The sequence below is a fragment of the Papio anubis genome, chromosome 12, assembly GCF_008728515.1.
Source record: "Papio anubis isolate 15944 chromosome 12, Panubis1.0, whole genome shotgun sequence".
Classification (NCBI taxonomy): Eukaryota; Metazoa; Chordata; class Mammalia; order Primates; family Cercopithecidae; genus Papio; species Papio anubis.
Genome location: NC_044987.1, coordinates 16,634,737 through 16,655,127, shown reverse-complemented (window position 1 = coordinate 16,655,127; position 20,391 = coordinate 16,634,737). Strand labels below are relative to the sequence as shown.

The 20,391-nt window shown below is 52.3% G+C and overlaps 1 protein-coding gene across 1 annotated transcript in view; it reads right to left on the bottom strand.

Annotated features, from left to right (window-relative positions):
- Window positions 1–685: 685 nt before the first annotated feature.
- TMPRSS13 (transmembrane serine protease 13) overlaps window positions 686–20,391 on the bottom strand; it is a 31,781-nt gene continuing 12,075 nt past the window's right edge. Inside the window, exons 6-19 of the mRNA XM_031653868.1 lie at window positions 19,918–19,975; window positions 18,329–18,803; window positions 17,077–17,181; window positions 14,510–14,548; window positions 14,293–14,415; window positions 13,665–13,794; window positions 11,644–11,736; window positions 10,661–10,704; window positions 9,760–9,922; window positions 8,571–8,743; window positions 5,619–5,717; window positions 3,980–4,122; window positions 3,676–3,828; window positions 686–2,296 (exon numbers count right to left, since the gene is read on the bottom strand). Of these exons, the coding sequence (XP_031509728.1) occupies window positions 2,270–2,296; window positions 3,676–3,828; window positions 3,980–4,122; window positions 5,619–5,717; window positions 8,571–8,743; window positions 9,760–9,922; window positions 10,661–10,704; window positions 11,644–11,736; window positions 13,665–13,794; window positions 14,293–14,415; window positions 14,510–14,548; window positions 17,077–17,181; window positions 18,329–18,803; window positions 19,918–19,975 (1,825 nt within the window). The 3' untranslated portion in view covers window positions 686–2,269. The remainder of the gene's footprint in view (window positions 2,297–3,675; window positions 3,829–3,979; window positions 4,123–5,618; window positions 5,718–8,570; window positions 8,744–9,759; window positions 9,923–10,660; window positions 10,705–11,643; window positions 11,737–13,664; window positions 13,795–14,292; window positions 14,416–14,509; window positions 14,549–17,076; window positions 17,182–18,328; window positions 18,804–19,917; window positions 19,976–20,391) is intronic.

The following is a 20,391-nucleotide window of genomic DNA, read 5'->3' as shown; positions in this document are numbered from 1 at the left end:
TGGCTGGTGTGCTGGGGACTATGAGCCCGCTGGTGAATGGGGGTATGGAGGTGGAGCTGGGGATTCACCAGTGGGCTCATAATGGTTGAGGTCAATGTGGTAAACACAGGAAAAGTGCAAAGCAAGAAGGGGTGGATTGTTCAGAAGAGGCCAGTGGGACCACCCATCTGATTCTCTTGGAAATAGCTGAGTAAGCTTTGGGGCTTCCTTGTCAACACACCTGTTGTTGAGCCAGCAAAGGCAGAAGTGGAGGAAGAGGAAGAGGGTAAGAACATGCCCTGGAGTGCCCTTCCCCTGCCCCCACCTGCTTTATGAAGGTTTACTCCAAACCTGACCTCCTCTGAGAAGCTTCCTTGACATCTCTAGGTGTGGCTGGTGGTGGTTCTGAGCATGTTCCAAGCATGGTGTCCACACTCAATCACAGCTTCCATCACGTTGGGTCATGACCCAGTTCCTTGAGGATCTGTCATGCCCTTTGTATCTTCTGGGCCTAGTATGAGTACCCGGCACAGAGTAGGTAGGGATGTTGTTGGTGAATGGATGAATACATGAATGTATGGCTAAATGAGCAGAACCCAGAGACGAGGAACCAAAACCAAGAACCAAAACCAAGAGTGTCTGGGCACTAGGGTGGGCAACCTCAATTTGTTACCTAGGGTACCAGTAAAACATCCAAAGACAGATATCTCAGGTCACACAACTTTTATTGCTGAAGACCGTCACTGGGGGCTGCTGCAGACAGGAATGTGGCCACTTTGCCAGTCTTGCTAACATTCCCCAGTGTACCTAGCCCCATGAGCCCCTGCCCAGCCTCTCCAGCCTGCTCTTCTGGGGCAGTCTTTCCCTTGAGCGGCCACGGCCTGCCTGAGCTGGGCTAGGCTGGGTTGATCTGCCTGGATCCTGCCTCTGAGAAACATAGCACCACAAAAGACCCTGACGGGCCCAAGGAAGGTGAGGGGAGCACGGCTGGCAGAGGAATAGCTGCCCCAGAGAAAAGGCTGCGGAAGGCCCAGGCTTTTACTGGTGAGTCCAGGCACACTGATGATTTGCAGGAATATGGTCAACTTGGATCCTTCAGAAGGGCTGCCTGGAGGGCCTGGGACCACGTTAGGTTTCTCTCCATGGCAGTTTTTATGTCAGTATTACGTTTCCGGAACAACTGAGAAATTGAAAGGTAGAGAAAGCTGAGAAGAAATTCCAAAGTCCCAGGACAGTCCCTGGGAATGAGAGATGCTCTCCACCTGGACCTCCCTGGGGCCCTTGGGAGCCTATGCAGGAACAGCATCCGTTTCTTCATGCCTTTGTCAGGGCCCTTGGATGCAGAAACAGTTTGTGGACCTCATCATGTCAGATTTGCTTGCCAGTCCAAAAGAGTATTTGCTTCCCTGAGTATCTCCTAGGGGCTCCAGATGCTGTAGTGACTTGGGAGATGTCCATCCTGGGGACTCAGTCCAGTCTCTTCATCCAGTCCCTTGAGGCCAGAAATATTCTGTAGGACTCTTAAAATATGACACTTCCCAGGAATCCCCTGGGGGTCTTGGGCTGATTGATGCTAGCTGTCAAGGCTCCTGGAGTTTTTGGAGAATCTTTAAAAATACCCGTATTTTCATTTCTTAAATATAAAAATAAAATAAAATAAAACCCGCCCCAGCAGCTTGTGACCAAATGAGTAGAGTGAATCCTCATCTCCGTTGTCAGCCTGGTTAGCCACAGCACAGCTCAGCTGCGGACATCTACGGCTCCAGCAGGAGGTCTGGGTGAGGGTTCGATGCTCATAACGACAACAGGAGCAGCTTTCCACAGAAGACAGTCCAGGCACGGGGAAGCTGCACCCACCAAAACCCGCGATCCATCCCGGGACAGCAATGGCGTCACCTGGGTTGCTGGCATCTGTCCACACTGGGCTAGTCTGTAAGTGAGGGTCAGAGAAGCAAGAATTCCAGGCCCTTCCTTGGGCTCTGGGCTCCACCTCCTCCATCCATCTATGGACACCCCTGTAGGAACATCCACAGTACTCAGGCTCTTGTCTCCAGGTAATTTCCAGCCTGGGATTTTGAGAAGAGCTGACAGCTCTGCTGGTTTCTGAAAAACTCGAGAGTGGCAATGCACACTATGTACACACACACACACACACACACACAGCAGACAGTGGAGGTGAGAGTCCGATGGTGCCCGGTGGCCATTAGCCCAGATGATGCCACACATGGCCAGTCACTGTAGCCAGAGTCTTCACAGCAGCCGGTGCTGTGCAGAGCAGCAGGCCAGCTGGTTAGGATTTTCCAAATCGCACCTCGCTCTGAGGAAGAGAACGGGAGAAGAAGGTGATGGTGGGCTGGGTGGGCGGGGAGCGCAGAAGCCCAAGGTTGGGGTTCAGAACCTATAATTTAGCCCAGCTGTCACCTGGCACTGCCTCTCCAAGGAGGGACAGTAAAAGGAAAGGATGGATGCAGGCTTGGAGGGCCTCTCTGCACTAGATTTCTGGAGCCTTCCCTGCTCCCCTTGTGTGAGCCCTCCCCTGTTCCCCAGGCAGAGAAGGGGAGGGCTGGCAGAGCAACCCCTGCTTTACAGCTAAAGGCTGAAGGCCCAGAGAAGGCAGGGTCTCAACTGGGTCAGCAGGCAGATCCCTGGTTCCTGATGCCCAAATTCCTGCCGTGGAGGGAGGCCTCCCATCACTCCACCGCCAGTGGCCTGTGTGAACTCACACCTCGGTCATCCCTGGGAGAGGAGAGTGGCACTGGGGCTGGCACCAAGGTTAGGCCCACCTTTTATTCTTTACATTTATTTGTTTATTCATTCATCCTTCATTTATAACAATACATAGTAAATATACTGAGGATATTCCAGGGGTTGTAAATGGCTGATTTTGATAGATCAGTCAGAGTTCTTCAGTAAGAAAAATGGAAGATGAGAGGGTGGAAGTGGGAGAGGGGACTCTCTAGGGTGGATCAAGTATTCCAAAGGCCAAGGGCAAGGTAAGGCACACACCAAAGAGTTTGTGGTTCAGTTTGACCTGAACAATGACTTCTGAGGCTGGACATAGGTTAAAGCAAGTCAAAAAACATAAAAGAAGTTTTTATTTTATTACTTTATACTCTTTTACGATAGTAGTGAGGTGCTGTTGAAATATTTTAAGTGGGAAAGGGAAAGAATTGTAGTTCTCAGGGAGCATTCTGGTGACAGCTGTGAAAGTTGTCAGAGTCAAAATGAAGTCCCTTGTGTTTTTTAAAAAAGACAACGACGACAACAAAAAGAAAATAAAAAAGACTCCAACAAACAGAGCTGGGAAAGGCCATGAAGAGCGGGTTCCCATGCATAAATGCTTGATAACAAAAACTATCACAAAATCCTCTGCAGAAACTGAAACGTTTTCAAAGTCCATTGCAACCTTACACAAAAAATCACTTCTGGGGGAATATCTGCCTAGCAACTGCCTGCCCAGCCTCTAGGCCCACCCTTTTGCAACCCTCTGAGCTCTGTTCTGAGGGAAGAAAAGCAGGGAAAGAAACACAGGCAGCTGGGATTGACCCCAGGCATCACGTTTGACCCTGTCCAGAATACCCCCGAATACGAGGCTGCTGAGGGGATCTCTGCCTACACCCTGGGTGCTCCTCCAGGGTCCCCACCTTAGGAAGTTCCCAGTCTGCTGGGTGCAGTGTCCTGGTGCAGGGATCTTACCTCCATCTTGCTGTAAATCCAGGGAAGAACTTCTGTCACTTTGGTGTACACACCGGGTTTGTTTCTCTGGCCACAGCCTGTACCCCAGCTGGTGACACCTGCCAGGTACCAGCGGTTGTTCTGCTCGCAGACAAGAGGCCCCCCACTGTCTCCCTACAGGGGAGAGGGGGCACATGTGCAGGATGGGACAGGTAGTCCGTGAGCAGAAAAGGGTGGGGTCCCAATTCCCACATCAGCCCCAACACCCCAGCCTCCCCCATCCCCAGGGTGCTGGGACCTGAGCCCCACCCACAGGTACCCTCACCTGGCAGGAGTCTCTGCCCCCACGAAGGTCCCCAGCACACATCATCCTCGGAGTAAGGTAACTATCATAGACCAAGTAGTCATTGCATTTCTTGAAGTCGATGAGATTGACCTGCACCTCCCGGAGGAAGGGGGATGTCTTGTCTTCAGTGAAGTGGGGTGGAGGAGACAGAGGATGGAAAGCCAGTGAGATTCTGGATAGCTTCCTGGTGGTCCAGCTGCCACCCCAAGACCTAGAATCACAGCCTCCTGGGAATGGAGGGTGCCATGCCTGTGCCTGGCTCCGACCCAAGGGAGGCCCTCTGTGGTTGGACACCCAGGGCATATTGGCACACATGCCCTCACACAAGACACAGCTCGCTGCACGTGAGACAGAGACATCCATGTACACAGACACACTCACAAGCCTATCAGGCTACGCGACATGTTGCACAGCACTTGCCTACGTTTAAAGCACCCTCAGATACATGGCTTTGTTTGTTTTTGGAAGCTATGTGCCGTAAAGAGAGCAGGTGGCATTAATCCATTTACAGGTGGGGAAGCCTGGGGCTGGAGAAGTGACCTGCCCACAGTCACACAGCTAGTAGAGTATGGAGACAAGACGAGAAGGCTGTGCCCAGATCAGTCATCGCTTTGCCTCACAGAGGGAGGGAAAAGCGGTCCCAACGCATGGCAGTGCCCTGAGTCTAACTGTGGGGTCATCCTGCTCAAAGTAAGCCATCTCACAGGACAAGGCACTCTGTGATTGGGATGACGTGAAAACAAGACCACTTCATCATCTTGTTTAAGGCCAAAGACAAGGGCATCTGCAAATCACAACAGTACCAAACATCCCCCTCTCCTGGCCAATATGAGTGACTGCTGCTTCCTTACCGCTTAGAGCTCCTAGATAATTTTTTTTTTTTTTTTAATTGAGATGGGTTTCACTCTGTCGCCCAGGCTAGAGTGCAGTGGCATGATCATGGCTCACTGCAGCCTCAACCTCCCTGGGATCAGGTGATCCGCTTGCCTCAGCCCCTCTCGTAGCTGGGACTACGGGCACACACCACCATGTTCAGCTAATTTTTCTATTTTTTGTAGAGATGGGGTTTTGCCGTGATGCCCAGGCTGGTCTTGAACTCCTGGGCTCAAGTGATTCTCCCACCTTGGCTTCCCAAAGTGCTGGGACTACAGGTGCAAGCTACCGTGCCCGGCCTCTAGATAAGGTTATTAAGCTTCCCCGTCACAGAGTAACCCCTGCTTCCTGACACCATCCAATTTAGAGAAAAGTCCTACGTCTTTGAACCCTCCTCAAGCCACCTAAATCCTATGAGCAGTCCTCTCTGACACGCTGTTGCTGAGATGCTCTATGGTTCCTCATGGTGTGCTCTCTCTCACTGCAATGAGCAATGAACTCAACTGGTTCAACCACAGCAGTTTTCTAGGTGGTCTTGACCGGAAGGCATTGTCACAGCAACCCCACTGGCATATACTCAGGTGTCTATACACACATATTCACACCCAGGCCCATGAATCTGTATACCCAAACTCTCACCAACATAGGCCCTCATCTGTATACCCAGACACATTGCTTACACGCACTCATGTATACACACACGCACATGAATACACACACACAACCAAGCATCTTTGCCGCTTACCATCTGTCTCCCTGGTCTTGCCAAAGCCTGTGATCCAGCAGGTCTCATTGAGGCTAAAGGTCTGTCCATGCATGGGGAGGCAAGCAGGGTGGATGTGAGCTGCAACAAGACCTCCAGATGTCAGTGAAGGAACAAGGCTGAGACTTTCAGTATGGGGAGGAAGAAGGAGCAGAACCACTCTGGGGGCAAGGAGGAGGCTCCTAGAACATTCATCCTTGACTCTCGAGTGGTTCTGAATCCTCCAGAACCTTGGACTGACCAGACACAAAACTCCATCACTTTATCAAAACCCACCAGCCTTTGGGGGCTACCAGAGGCTGAAAGCCATTCTGATTTCAGTGGTTGCCCTGTGGTCAGATGCATAAGCCTTGGAAGCTCCCTTGTACAAGCTGATACTGGGCAGCTGAGGGTCTCTCCCCACAAAGAGGGTCTCTCCTGGCAGAGCCTCTTCCATGTCTTTCCATTAGAACAAGGAACAGCAGCAGGCTAAGACCCAGATATTATGACCGCTGCATCTCAGCAGTATGTCCAGCCTGGTCTGGCGAGGGTACCCACTGGTTGTCCAGGGCCTGTGGCTCTCCCTCCAAATGTTTGCCCAGCACAAGGTAAGAAATCTCTCCAAACAGGAAACGCATTCCTAGAGACACAGACCACAGAATTCCTGCTAACTTGATCCCACACTCAGAAATATTATATTTAGAAGTCACTGTTATGTATCACTTCATAAGCTCTGAGGACTGGTGTCCCTAGGGCGACCAGGGCATTGACCACCACACCTGAGTTTGCAGGAGGAAAATATTAGTTGATAGAATGTTTGCAGTATTCTCAACCATTTGTTATATTCACTGCAGTATTCTGCACCTAAGATAATGCCTGTCACATATTCAGTGCTCACTAAATGTTTAAAAAGAGAGAGAGAGAGAGAGAGAGAGAGAAGGCAGGAAGGGTAGATGGGAAGGATGATTTTAAATTTTTCTCCCATAAATTGGATTAGGCTTTAAACATTGGTGTCTGCCCTAGTTTTGTCTGCTAGAGAGTAAACAAAAAATAGATGAAGGAATAGCATGCATTATTAACAAAAATGCAAAATAGGATTTCTTTTCTCTGCCCCTTTTTGAGATGTAAAGTTTTAAAAACATGTAACACTGATATATGATCCATTGTTATATATTTCACTGTTTTTTATGGGGAAATTAAATTTACCAGTGAACTTTCACAAACGAAAGTACTGTGACTTCTAGTGCTCTACCTGCCAAATGAGTTTAAGAAAATCTGCACTGATTTCTAAACCAAATATCAGGGCACATGTTCTGGCCACAGGACTACATACATCTGAGCTGTGATTCTCAGACTAAGGGTCTGCTTCCTGCCCAAAAGCCTATCAGAGTCTATTTGAAAAGCATACGCAGTGTGAAACTAGCCTTCATTCGGTTTTAGAAATTATTTAGTTTTGGAATTCCAAATAATATTAAGGAGTGGAGGGTGGGTGAGAGGTAAGATTTGGATGTTTAGCCAAATACAGCCCGGGTTTGACAAGGTGAGAAGGCCTGCTCTGGTCCTGCAGACTGTGCTCTTCCTGTGTGCTGAGCGGCAGGGCAGGGGGCAGCGGGCATCCCTCACCTCAGCCCAGGGCTCCACAGACAGGGCTGGAGTTGCAGAAGGGCTGGTGGGCGTGTCGTGTCAGGGCGTGGCTACGAGTGGGAGTGACGCTGCGTGGGCGTGGTTCTGGGCTAGCGCTGCCCAACCGAGCTCTTCCCAGGGATCCTCCTCCTCACCCCACTCTGATGATCTAACTGCTCTGACTCGTGATAGACACCGCCTCCACAATTAATGTGCGAGGAAACACCAGCTCTCAAGCTCAGAGCACGAGAATGGCTAGACTAACCGGAGAGTCCTCCAAGGCTTCCAGAAGTCCCGGTACTCCTCCTCCCTTTCCCACCTGTAAAACTGCTTATGCCAGGGGGCTCTGGCTCCATTCTTCAGGGTCCTCCCTGAGCCTCCATTACCTGTCTTCTCCAATCTTTTCAGGACCCACCTTGACTATCCTTCCTCTGCTGAGCTTCCCCAGGATGATTAGTTGCTCCCGCCTGTGCCACCATAGCTCCCCGCTCACCCAAAACATCGCATAATTGACCTCTACTGGCCATCTTGGTGTATGTCACCCATTTTATTTCTATTTGCAACTGTACTATAGGACTGACAATATAGTAGACGCATAGTATTTGATAAGTGAACAGATGAGTGAATGGATGAATGAATGAATGAAGTCTTCTTTGAGGTCCCCTGTCCACAGTGATCATCTGAGAACTTCTGCATTTCCTTTGTGTAGCCTCATTTGGTCCGTGGCAACAACGTTGTAGCAATTAGCTGTTTGAGTGTGTACTCAGCTTATGTTCTCGACTGCAGGGTAAGCAATTTGCCAGTCTAGAGCCAGGTGGGGAGAGCATTGCTTGGGAATCAGATCGACCTAGTTCCAGTCCCAGAGCTACCACCTATTACTTGTGGCCTCGGGTAATTATCTCTCTGTAAAGTTCCATTTCCTCATGTGTCAAATGAAGTTAATAATAGTACCTGCTCCACAGGGTTGGTTGTGAAGAGTAAATGAAATCCTATGTGTAAAATGCCTACCATAGTGTTCGGCCTCTAGGTGCTCAGTTAATACCAGTGAAAGAATTCAATCTATTGATTAAGATCAGTACCCAAGCCCTGACTCTGTCATCAATTTGTAATGTGAGATGTTTCATTTGGAGCAAAGTTATTTATAGCCCTTGGGCTTCAGTTTCCCTAATTATACAACAGAAGTGTTCCATGTAAGGATCTTTAAGAGTCTTGACTTCTGCCATGCAGAAGCTTTGGGGCCCAGATATGAGTTGACAGATGCTGGCAAGCGCGAGGGCTGCAGAGGGTGCTGGGGCTGGGGGACAGGAGAGCGGGGAGCGCAGATTCACTCACCGGACAGGGTCAGGGGCTTGGACAGCCGCATGAGGGCGATGTCATAGTCGTCCTCCTCGTCGGTGTAGTTGCTGTTGATGATGATCTCGGCGATGGAGACTGCCTCAGGCAACTGGTGCAGGTTGCTGGTGCCTGCATACACCTTCCAGCCCTCCAGGACCTTCTCCCGGGTCCTGCAAGAGCCACAAAGGAGCATGGTCCAGTACCTGCCTGGCAGCGTTCACTGGCAGCATCTGCTACCTACAGGAGCCACAGTCAGAGCACCAGCTTGGAGGCAGGAGGATGGATAAAATGACCTCTGGAGGGAACCCTCTATCTTATCCCTGGAGCCAAAGCAATCCCCCACAGCCCCTCAAAAATTATGAGCTTGCAGCTCTGCACCTTACAGTAATAAAGAGGGAATGATGAGTAAGACCTCTGTGTGGCACTCACCCCCCACTATCTCCTCTGCAAGTCACCAAGGATCAAATAAGAGTCTTTGACTTTTGCCATGCTGAAGCTCTGGGGTCTCGATGTGAACTGACAGATGCTGGCAAGTCACAGGGCTGCAGAAGGTGCTGAGACTAGGGATAGGGGGCACAGATTCACTCACCGGGCAGGGTCAAGGGCTTGTACTGATAAGATCTCAGTATTATTACCCTCAGCAAATTCAGACAGGACAAAGTAACATGCTGAACTCATTATTAGAGAGGCCAGTGCCCCTGAGGCCTGGTCTCAGAGATCTCTCCTGCCCACCAGCCTGGGCTGTGGGCCCCCAGACACTAGGTCAGCTGGTGACTGTTAGAAGCTGATACAGTGCTCTCTCTGCAATCCCTAGCCCTCAATTTCTGGGATAACTAGGGGCTCCTCTGCTATGAGTTCCAGTTGCAGGAAGCAGCAACAAACCCAAAGCCTTTTGCATTTCACCCTGTTCTGCAGGGGTCGGCTCCTAGTCCCTCTTCCTGCCTGCCTCTCTCCCTTGGGGCCATCAATGGGACTTTCTCATCCTTGGGCCTAGCTCAGAACAAACACCCCCGATCCATACTCTCAGGACCAAGTGAACACCCAAGCTACACCAGTGCCAACTGGCCCATGGGGGCTGGACTCACACCCAGAGTCCTCCTCCACGAACAAGTCAGTCTGCAGCCAGTCCTTCCTGGCGGTCCCTGACCCTGGGCAGTGTCAAATCACCTGCCTCTCAGGCACTTACACGAAGAAGCAGTGGGCGGCAGTGAGCACCCACTGGGCGTCAATGAGCGTGCCTCCACAGATGTGGGTGGTGCCGAAGTGCAGACTCACTTGCCAAGGCCACTTGCTCTCCGAGGCCAGCGCCCCTCCCACGATCCGCCCGGTCATGGCCCTCAGTCCGCAGTCTGGGGAGAAGGAGTAGACGTACTGTGAACCCTGCTTTTCCCAGGGTTCTTTCCGAGCTCCTGATCAGAATGCCTCTGCCGTGCTCCCAGGGCCAGGACAGGCTCAGGCAGCCCCATCCTGAAGGGCACCCACCCTCCCATGGATGAGCTTTGCTCCCTTATCTGCTACACACAGCAGTTCCTGTGAGAGCATTGCCACCACATGGTGGGGTGGCTTTCTGGGATCATTCAGTGGGAAGTTTGACCCCAGGCAGGTTCTTCTTTCTTCTCCTTCACTCATTCTTTCATTGATTTGACAAATGCTTTCTAAGTGTCCCAAGCTTTGGGCATTGTGCCAGGCATTGGGGTCGTGATGGTAAGTCCCAGGACTGCCATTAGGAGCACAGGAACGCAGACCAGTTCTAACGTCACCCTGAATTGACAAGCATTATAATGAGGGTCTCTATTGTTTCTAAACATAGGAAGAATACACTTCCCCTGATGCACGGGAGACTCAGACCGCTTCCTTGGAATAAGAGGTTGCTGGGCTGAGCCCCTGCCAGAGTCAGGAGAAGGGGAAATGTTATCCTGGGTGTACCGGTGCCTTACAGGGACTCCAGCCCTGAAGCAGGCCTGCTGACTAAGACACTGTTCCTGACTTGAACCCCAGTGCCAAACACCTCCCTTGGAGGAGTTCTGCCCCTCTGCCCTTTACTCCCACACGACATTGGCCACAATCCAAGAAGAAGAATATCTTACGGGAACACTGGAGAGAGATATACCGCTGGGAAGGGCATTCAGACCTGCAGGAGGAGACACAGAAAGTGGGAGGGTATATTAGCTACCTCCTCCAGGAAGCCTTCCTGATTGATTCCTGCTCAGTTCCTATCCTGTTTCCAAGGAAGCTACTCTTTGCACAGGAAGCAGGAGATTCTGAGCTTCTCCTTCACGTGTGACACTCTCCCTTCCAGTGCTTTGTCCAGAATGGCAGTGGTTCAGTGCAAATCAACACTCTCATCCCCTCAACTAGTTTTCTTGTGGCAGATTGCAGACATTGGCCCAGATCAATGTTCTTTGAACTTCGGACTTCATTGTCCCAGCATCTTTTCACGGCTAAACAGATGGCCTGGTGCTCCTCTGACACAGTTCCTCAACACAGATGCAGAAACCACGCAGCACACAGCAGGCATCCAGATGCAGCAAATTCACGTCCCTTCCCTCACCATTACTTCTCTTGGAGCCTGGCTTCTTCTCTGCCCTCTGCAGGGCAAACAATGCCAGCTGGCAGAGCCCCCAAACCTCCGATGCTCCCCACATGGCCCTCCCTGTCCCTGACGCCTGCACCTGGCAGTCCCCTACTGCTGCTTCTCTACCCTGTCCCTAACCCCAGTGATGCTTCTCCCGCCCCAGTCCAGGTCCACTCCCTGCAGCAGCTCTCAGTTCAAACACCTGGTTGACTGGAGGTCCCAAGGTTCGTGAATTGCCGCTGACGACCAGGTAAACTCTCAGGGGCACCCCTGGTCTCCAGTTGCTCTCCGCACTGAGCCTCAAACAGTAATTTTTAAGTCAGGAGGCAGTTTGGTGAATAAGGACTGTTTCCGAGATGCCCCTGAACACTCATGGTGGACTCCTGGAGGCTGGATCCCAGAAAAGCCAGGGAAGGGGGCTCCCTGACTCAAAGACCCCCTCCCACACACTCCTTCCCCTGCTCACAAACAGGCAGCCTGCCTGCCCCACCATACCTGTGGAGGCTTTCCTGGATGGTGGAGTTGTATCTCGAGATTGAGAAGCTGTTGGCAAAATCCCTGTGGGCAACCTCGGTTGTCCGGTAAGCACTACAAGGGAGGAGAGGGGAGAAGAATGAGTCCACTGGAGACAGGGTCATCCCAAGTCCTCCAGTAGGCTTAGAGCCCCACCAGCCCTGCTGACAGAGGCCAGACTGTGATGGTCTGAATGGTGGCCAACTCCTCCAAGCAGCTGTCAAGGCCCGATAAAGTGCAGCCCCACCCACATATTCCACCACTGCCCCCATCTCCCCCAACTCCCCTCCAAGACCCCCAGCCCTATGCACTACCCAGCGTTTCTCAGAGTGTAGACTAGTAGCGTTACCATTGCCTGGGAAGTTATTAATATTAGCAATGCTTCTGAATCAGAAACTGGGTGTGGGCCCAGCGATCATCGTTCTAACAGGTTCTCTAGTGATGCTGATGCACACTCAAGTTTGACAAACACCAATCTAGCCCTTTTCTATCCAAACTGCGATCTATGAATAAGCAGCAGCAGCACCCTCCAGACCTGTTGAATCAGAGTCTGCATTTTAAAGAATCCCAGGTTACTGAGCTGTACATTAAAGCGTGACAACCTCGGGGCAAGCCTCGTGGATCTCAGAACACAGTGTGCCTAAGAATCACCTTGGGATGTTTGCTGAACAGGTTTTAAGTCCTCATCCCAGAGATTCTGATTCCAAGATGCATTTTCACAAGCATGGCAGGTGATTCTAATGTGTTCTACTCTCTACATGGAATTTATGTATATTTCTAGAACATGGTACACCCCTGCGTGACACCCTGGCATGACACTTTGCATATGCGGCTCCTCTACCCAGAGGGCCCGTTCCTCCCTTCTCTGCTCTCTCCACCAGTGCAGTTAGGCACCCTCTCCATTGTGTGCCCTTGGTGCTTCACACACATCCTTATCATTACACATCACATCATACTGTGGTTATTGGTTTAAGCCTGTCTCACCGAGCCACACTAGAGGTCCTTCAAGCCTGGGCTCCTGTCTTAATCCTTTGTGTCCAGGTACTACACAGTATGTAACACATAATAAAAGCTCAATGAATATTCTTTGAATAAGTGGCGTTCAAAGACCTGAATGCCCAAGGGAGGTTCAGGCTTGCATAAGGCCACACACACAACTTGTGGATAAAAGATGCCCGTGGTCTTCCATCTGGATTACTCTGATCCCGCTTTTGTGGATCTGGACAGGCTGGGGTGGGGTAGAGAACTAGTTCTAAATCCTAACCCCCCACCCCAGGTGTTTTTGGTGCTTCTTCTGTAGAGAACCCACAGTGAGATCTTAAACTCTTCTCCCCACGACCTCACACACACTGACAAACCCCAAACTACCCATCTTGAAAACTCAGTCCAAGAGGGAGGATGGAGATGTGTGTCTGGGCTGAAAATCAGGTACTTCTTCAAAGTGGAAAGTCATTGCTCACCTACTCCTTCCTCTACCTGTCAACACTGCCTGATTTGTTTAAAATCTTTAGAGCCAAAGATCCTTATGATTCTGCCTGGCCTCACCTGGCCCATTTCATTCTCCGTTTGATGAGGTCTGGCTCAAGCCACGGTAGCTATAGCTCGAGGTCCACTGAAGGGCTTTGCACAACCCGAGCTTCTAGTTCCCTAATATAAGAAGAAAAGATCTGCCCAAATGCCTACCCAAGGCGTAGGGCCACCACCGCGATGGTGAATGTGATAATGGATGTCAGGGTGCTTTGAGGCAAAGAACCATCTAGGAGTCCGATACTATTGCAGATCTATACATCACTATGTTGGCCTCATGAAAACAATTTGCTCCAGACTCAGAGGATCTCAGGGCTTCTGACTCTGAATACCTTGAGGGTGTCCAGAACCAGTGAGATCAGCCCTGGTCCCCAAGGGTCTTTTTAATACAACGTTTCTGCAACATGCTTGAGAGGCCCTATGAGGAGCCTGAGGCATCCCTGAAGCCTGGACTCTGGGGCCGGGTTGGGGGTTACCTCTCGAAGCCCAGCTGCTGGCAGGTCTTCTCTGAGTAGGAGTCATTCCAGTTGCTGCTACAGATGGGAAGCCACTGATGGGAGGACCCAGAGTAGATTTTAAGCAGAGACTTGTCCCAGTCAAACCTCACTGCAGGGCAAGAAAAAGGCAGAGCAGGTCCTCAGCACCTAGGAAGCATCAAGCTCTTGGATGGGCTGAGTGAGGCTCTGAGAAGCGCCTGTCCTGACGGCACTCCTTGCTGAGGCCTGGGAAAAGTCCAGGAACGTGGCCTGGGTCATGGGGGGTCAACCAGTACTCAGAAGCCCAGGATGCCTAGCATGGACAGAGCCAAGGCAAAGTCACCAGAGTGCTGCAGACTGGTGCAAACTGTGTATCAGCTCAAATGGGAGGCAATGGACAGGGAGTCGTTGGGTCTGGATTATATACATGCACACATGCCCACATACATACATGCACACACACAAACACGCACATACACACATACACACACATGCACGCACACACACACACATATACACACACAGGCATGCCTACACACACATATATACAAACAGGCACACAAACACATGCACATGTACACACACACACACGCACAGGCACACGCTCGCCCGCACCCAGCCCCCTTACCGCAGCCCAGCTCATCACTCTTCAGCTTGCAGTCCACCACCCCGTCACAGCGAACAGCATGCTTGGGACAGCTCTCCCTTTGCTCCTTGTACCTGATCCCTGTGTGGCCCCGCCAGAACTGGACTAGAGAAAAAGAAGCAGACAGCTGGGTCACGACCAGCTCCACAGAGATGAGATACTGAGCAGCCCAAGGCCCTGGGGGTTCTGAGACACCGACCTGCAATCCCTCTTGAACTCTGGGGCTCTCGTCCCCCATCTGTATGGAGAGAAAGGCTGCTCAGGAATGCTCCGGAATGCTCCAGAAAGCTCCTGCAAGCATGGCAGCACCAGGCAGATTCGAGCAGCCAGCCACCCAGAGAGAGAGAGAGAAAGAGAGAGAGAGAGTGCTGTGGAGATGGGGACCACCTTGGGAACTCCCCTCCCTACATGCTGGCAAACACAGTGGCCAGAGAAACCACCTCCTCCAGTGTCCCAGAGCTTCCCTCCCAGAACCCCTCTGCTGTCCCATCTTCTCTGTGCTCCACAGGGTCACAGCAGATAAATTTCTGTCCTCACAGTCACATATGCAACTACTGTCTGTCTGTTCTCAAAGGCGACCATCCTTCCAGTCTCAGAAGCTCCTGGGTTTTTCCTTCTCCCTCTCCCCTGCACAAGGGACACCCCTATGCTCAGTTCTTTCCCCATGACTTGTCTTTATGCCTTTAAATGTCTTTTCATTCAATCAGCAATTCTAGGTGGCTGATTCCCACATATACAAGTTGGAGCTAAAAGAAAACAGTTTTACAAGCCATATGTGCAAATCTGCTTCACGACTTCCTCCCTCTCTAACGGCAATCTCTTTCCAAACCAGCGGCAGTGGGCCCTCCTGCCTGGAGGCACCTCCCGTTGGCTGCCTCACAGATCCAGGTTCTAATTTCTCACCCCGCCTCTCCTCCTCCACCAGCTCCTCAGCGCCACCCCTTGCTTCTCTTCCAGGGCCCACTGTGCTCTCTGTCACCCAGGGTAAAGTCCGCCCGTGTGTGACTGCTCCGTCCAGGTCCCGACACAAATCCCTCCTAATCTCTTGGGTTGGCCCCTCCTCTCTGTGCCCTGGTCTTCCTCCCACATCCTGGGCACTCAACCCCCAGAGAAGCCTGGGCAGTCTCCCTTGGAGTGCTCATGGAGCCCCACGTGGACGTGTAGCGGAGAGGGTGCTGGGCCGGGTGGGGAGTCAGGAGGCCTGGGCTCTAGTCCTGACCCCACCAGGTAGCTGCTCGGTGACCTGCAGAAGTCAAGCCACTTCCCTAGCGCTGGAGGTTAGAGGCCTCCCTGGCAGAGCTTATGGGGACTTCAGGAAATGCTGTGAAACCACGCTGAGAGCTTTAGTTCTATTCTGTGAGCCCACCCATGGGAGCCATCTCGCCCCTCCACGGGTCATTCCCATGGCTTTCATGGAGCGAGGTGCTCTGTGGTGGGAAAGGGAGGGAGGGCAGGGCAGTAAGTCACAGCAGGCACCATGCCGAGGCCTTTATGTGCATTATGACAGTGATCACCCCACCCAGTCAGACAGGTGGGGAAATGGAGGCTCAGAATGTTAATGGACTTGTCGAATTCACACAGCTGGTCAGTGGCAGAGTCAGGGCCTGCGTGGCACTAAAGCCTGCTCTGCCAGCACACTGCCCCTCCCTCAGAATCCCCTTCAACAGCCCTGCCGGCAGACGTTTCCATGCGCTGGTCCACTCCACCCTTCACCACTGGTGCTGCCTCTTTCACAGACTCCTTACTCTTTGGCCTGGCGTTTAAAGCTCTCTACAGCAGGGCCCAGCCTTGCTGAACCGAGCAGACGGCCACAGGTCCCTGATTGTTCCTTCTCCACTCTGGTTAGGCAGGTCCCTTCCTTTCCCCCATGCTGTCGTTGCCACCTGGCTTCCCACATTTTCTGTGGCTGCTCATACGCTCGGATGCCCTGCTGGGCATAATTGCTGTCCCACCTTCCAGGTCTTCATCTGGCCCCACAGCCATAAGAAGCTATCCCCTGCATCCAGCCCACACAGTTGTCATCCCCTTCTCATAGTCACACTCAAATGCATTTGCCCTTCAAAATTTCCAGCTATTCCCCCAGGAGACTGTAATCTCCCTGAGGACAGGACAGAATAATGTACATGCACATTTGCGATGCCTAAAGTTTCCCACTGTGCTGGGCTCATAGTGGACCCCTGAGTAGAGAGCCCTGGGGCATGCCTGGGTATCTTTGCTGAAGAGAATGGGGAAATTGAGGGGGCCTGAATCCCTGAATGCTGAACACATCATCCCATTGACTGAATATCCTTGACAGACTTTTTCCAATCAGTGTTTTCATGTGTGTTTTTTTAATAGCTAGTATTTGTAGATTTTGTTCCAGGAATTGTGCTGTTGTCTGATTTATTCCTCATAATCTAGTGAGGTTGGAATGAGATCTTATGGGGCACATAGTAATGAAATGGGTGAATGAATTTTGTCCCATCTGAAGATGCAGAAACTGAGCTCAGAGTGGTTAACTAACCAGCCCAAGTAAGCTGCATAGTAAGTGGCACAGATGAGACCCAAGTTCAGGTTCCTCTGACTTCCACACTCTTAACCTGGATGCCCCATAGGGGCCTGGAGGCAGCACAGTCCAAGGCCATTTGCAGGAGTGTCCCTCTCCGGACACGGTAGCCGGGTGAGTGGGTGGTCCCCACACCTGTCCCCCCTGCCTGCCCCCATCCCTGGGTCCCACTCTGCCTGGCAGTGCCCGGAACCCACCCCTGCACCCTCCGTTAAACTCACAGAGGATGATGAGCGAAACCACCAGGGCAATGAGGAGGAGCACGCACCCGATGAGTGGCAGCCGCTTCTGGCTCTCCCGCCAGGTGAACTTGGGCAGGCTCGTACCTAGGAGCAGGGCGGCAGCAGGGGAAGGTGAGGCTGAAGAGGAGTCCGATGAGGTGGAGAGGGTGGGGGAAGCAAGGCTGTGGCCCAGGAGGGCCCCGTGAGGATCACTCCACCCCAGAAGTTGGAATGAGATTTGATGGGGCACAAGGTCAATGGAATGAATGAATGAATTTTGTCCCATCTGAAAATGCAAAAACTGAGCTCACCCTGCCTGGCACCAGCAGCCGTCTTTTACTGGGCTCTTCTCTGGGCCAGCCAGGCACTCTGCCTGTGTTCTCTTAATTCTCACGGCAACCTCATGAGCAGAGTCTTATTAGGCCCATTGTATAGATGGAGTAACTGAGGCTCATGGAAGTGAAATCACTTGCCCGGGGTTACTTGGTGAGTTAGTGGCAGAGTTGGGATTCCAATGCAGTGGGTCTGATACCAAAGCACCTCACCCACCCTGGAGAGGACCAGGCTGTGGGATGGGCCCCAAACTTTGAGTGATCCTCCAAAGCCACGTATCATCCAGGCCTGTGTGTACTGTGGTGGTGGGGAAAGTCTGAATTCTAGGATGGGAGGAGGGCAGCACTGGGGCGGGCAGAAGCACTGATTCCTTAAGGGCGGACCCAGTCCCCAAGGCCTATTCGACCTCTCTGACTCCCTAATAGGTGAACCATGCAACCCACAATTTGGAAGGCTGGGGATGGACTTGAACACCTGGTCAGAATCTCTCCTTTTCCTCGCCCACCCACAGATGGGCCCGCTGATCATGACCTTGTTCCACTGCAGACCCCAGCTTCTTAGGCAGACCCACAGGACAGCACAAGGAGAGAACCCTGTGACTAACTGGGGGACCTTGCTACTGAAACCAGTGCTCTGACCTGGGTTGTGCAGACTCCAGGGTGACACGCTGCTTTGTTAGTCCTGGCTTCTTATCACCTACCCCGCTTCGCGCCTAATTTTCCACTGTCTCAGGTTTTCACATTTCACAAAAATGTTTCCTTTTTGCCCCTGCCCCCAAGTCCCTCACTGCCCACCCCGCTGCCTCCCCTTCCCCACATCATTGTCTGCGATGAGAGCAGAGCACACTGGCTCTGAGATTTCCTCCCTGCCCATGGGCTGCTTCCCATCTCTCCTGTCTTCCCTGCAGCGTCCCCCTTACCTGGGCTCTCCCTGGTGGCCCTGGCAGCTGGTGCTGACCTGGCAGGAGATGATCGGATGGGTACAGCCCCCACTGGTGTTGCTCTAACAAGGTACACTCTGGTTGGAGAGGTTGTCACGGAGGCTGACCTGGCAGATGATGACCTGCCGGATGAGGACCTGGAAGGTGAGGACCGAGCCGGAGATGCCCTGGCTGGAGATGCCCTGACTGGAGATACTTGGGCTAGAGATGCCCGGACTGGAGGTGCCTGGGCTGGCGATGCCTGGGCTGGTGATGCTCGGGCTGGAGATGCCTGGGCTGGAGATGCCCGGCCTGGAGGTGTCCCAGCTGGAGATGCCTGGGCTGGAGATGCCCGGCCTGGAGGTGTCCCAGCTGGAGATGCCTGGGCTGGAGACGCTCCAGCTGAAGGTGTTCTCACTGGAGATGCATTCTGAAAGCAGATCGAAGAGTATCCCTCAGGCTGCTCCCCTGCCAACTCACCTCAGCTGTCGGCTCTGCTGCACTAGGATATGAATGCTCTGAGGCAGCAGCTAGGGGTTGAGCAAACCCCCCTGGACAAGGAAACATCTGAGAGGAGGACTGTGTCCAAGGATAGAATGAAAGCTCAAAGAGCCTGCTGTCCCCCAGCTCCCCTAGGGGCTCCCCTGCCACTTAGGACCTGCAGAGAAGGGTGGAGGGAAATGGGCCATGTGCCCGGGGATTGGGGGTCACCTGCTTAGGCTACACATGTCTAGGAAGGGTTAAAGGAAGAGGCTGCTGGGCTAGTCACTCACTCTGAGACCTCATATGAAGGGAATGTGGTCCCCTTTGGGGAAAGCAAAGACCCCTCTGTCCTCTTCCCTTCCACCTCCTACATCTGCATGCTTTACTTTCATGTATGTGCGTTAGATTATAAAATACTGTTCTTACTATGAGCTGTAATCCCTAGTTAAGCACTAGTTAAGGAAAGCCCTGACCTGCCAACTGAAGGGGCAGAGCGCCAGTGTGAGCTCATCTGAGGGAGAGAAAGAATGCTGTACAAAGCCAGACTAAGATCTTTGCATAACACGGACAAGCCTCAGCTGCAGAAGGCCCTGTCCTTCCCTCTGGTGGTGGCCTGGGCCTCGGCTCCTGCCAGGGATCCTGGCACTGTGGCACCTTCACCGGCCTGCCTGGTCTCCCTTCCTCTTTTGTGCACACTCTAAGTCTTCCCCAACTTCAGGGGGACTTCCCGTAAGCCAGGACAATAAAATACTAATCACTCGTGTGCATGGCACTTTAGAGGTGAAAATAAACTTTCACATCTGTGGCCTCATGATGACCTCACCACATCCCTGGGAGGTTAGTACTTTTGGAAGCCCATTTTACAAATAGGGAAGCCAAGGTTCAGAGCTCAGCTTGCAGAATCACAGAGTCAGGGTTCTACCCCATGCCTGTTTATCTCTAAGTCTCCTGCCCTTCTTGAGTCAGAAGAGCTTCCCGGCACAGTCTTCGTGAACGGCATGTACAGAGTGCTCATTTTGCCTTTGTGAGATTGGTTAAGAATGGGGCCCCGTGGCCCTGCAGGGCCAGGAACACCTTGGGAACCTGGGGATAGGGCGGAGGGTTACAACAGGGATCTTGGTCTTGTAGTACTTTCTGGTGTGACCCACAGTTGGGCCCTGTGACCTGCCAAGACCAGGAGGTGCCTACTGGCCCAGAGCAGCGGGGTCAGGTGGGTCTTCAGGTGCTCTGGGTTAGAGAGACCAGGTTGGAATTTGGCCTGCCTCTAAGGCGGCTGGGTGCCCCAGGCAAGTGACTTCGCCTCTTTACATCTCAGTTTCCTATCTGTAAGCTGGAGTGAAGCACCTTGCTTCATGGTACTGAAGTCACAGATCATGCCTGTAAAATGCCCAACACACAGTGAGGACGTGGTGAGCAGTGGCTGTGATGGAGGAGTTTTGTTTGTTTGTTTGTTGAGTCTTGCTCTGTTACCCAGGCTGTAGTGCAGTGGCATGATCTTGGCTCACTGCAACCTCCGCCTCCCAGGTTCAAGCTATTTTCCTGCCTCAGCCTCCCCAGTAGCTGGGGCTACAGATGTGTGC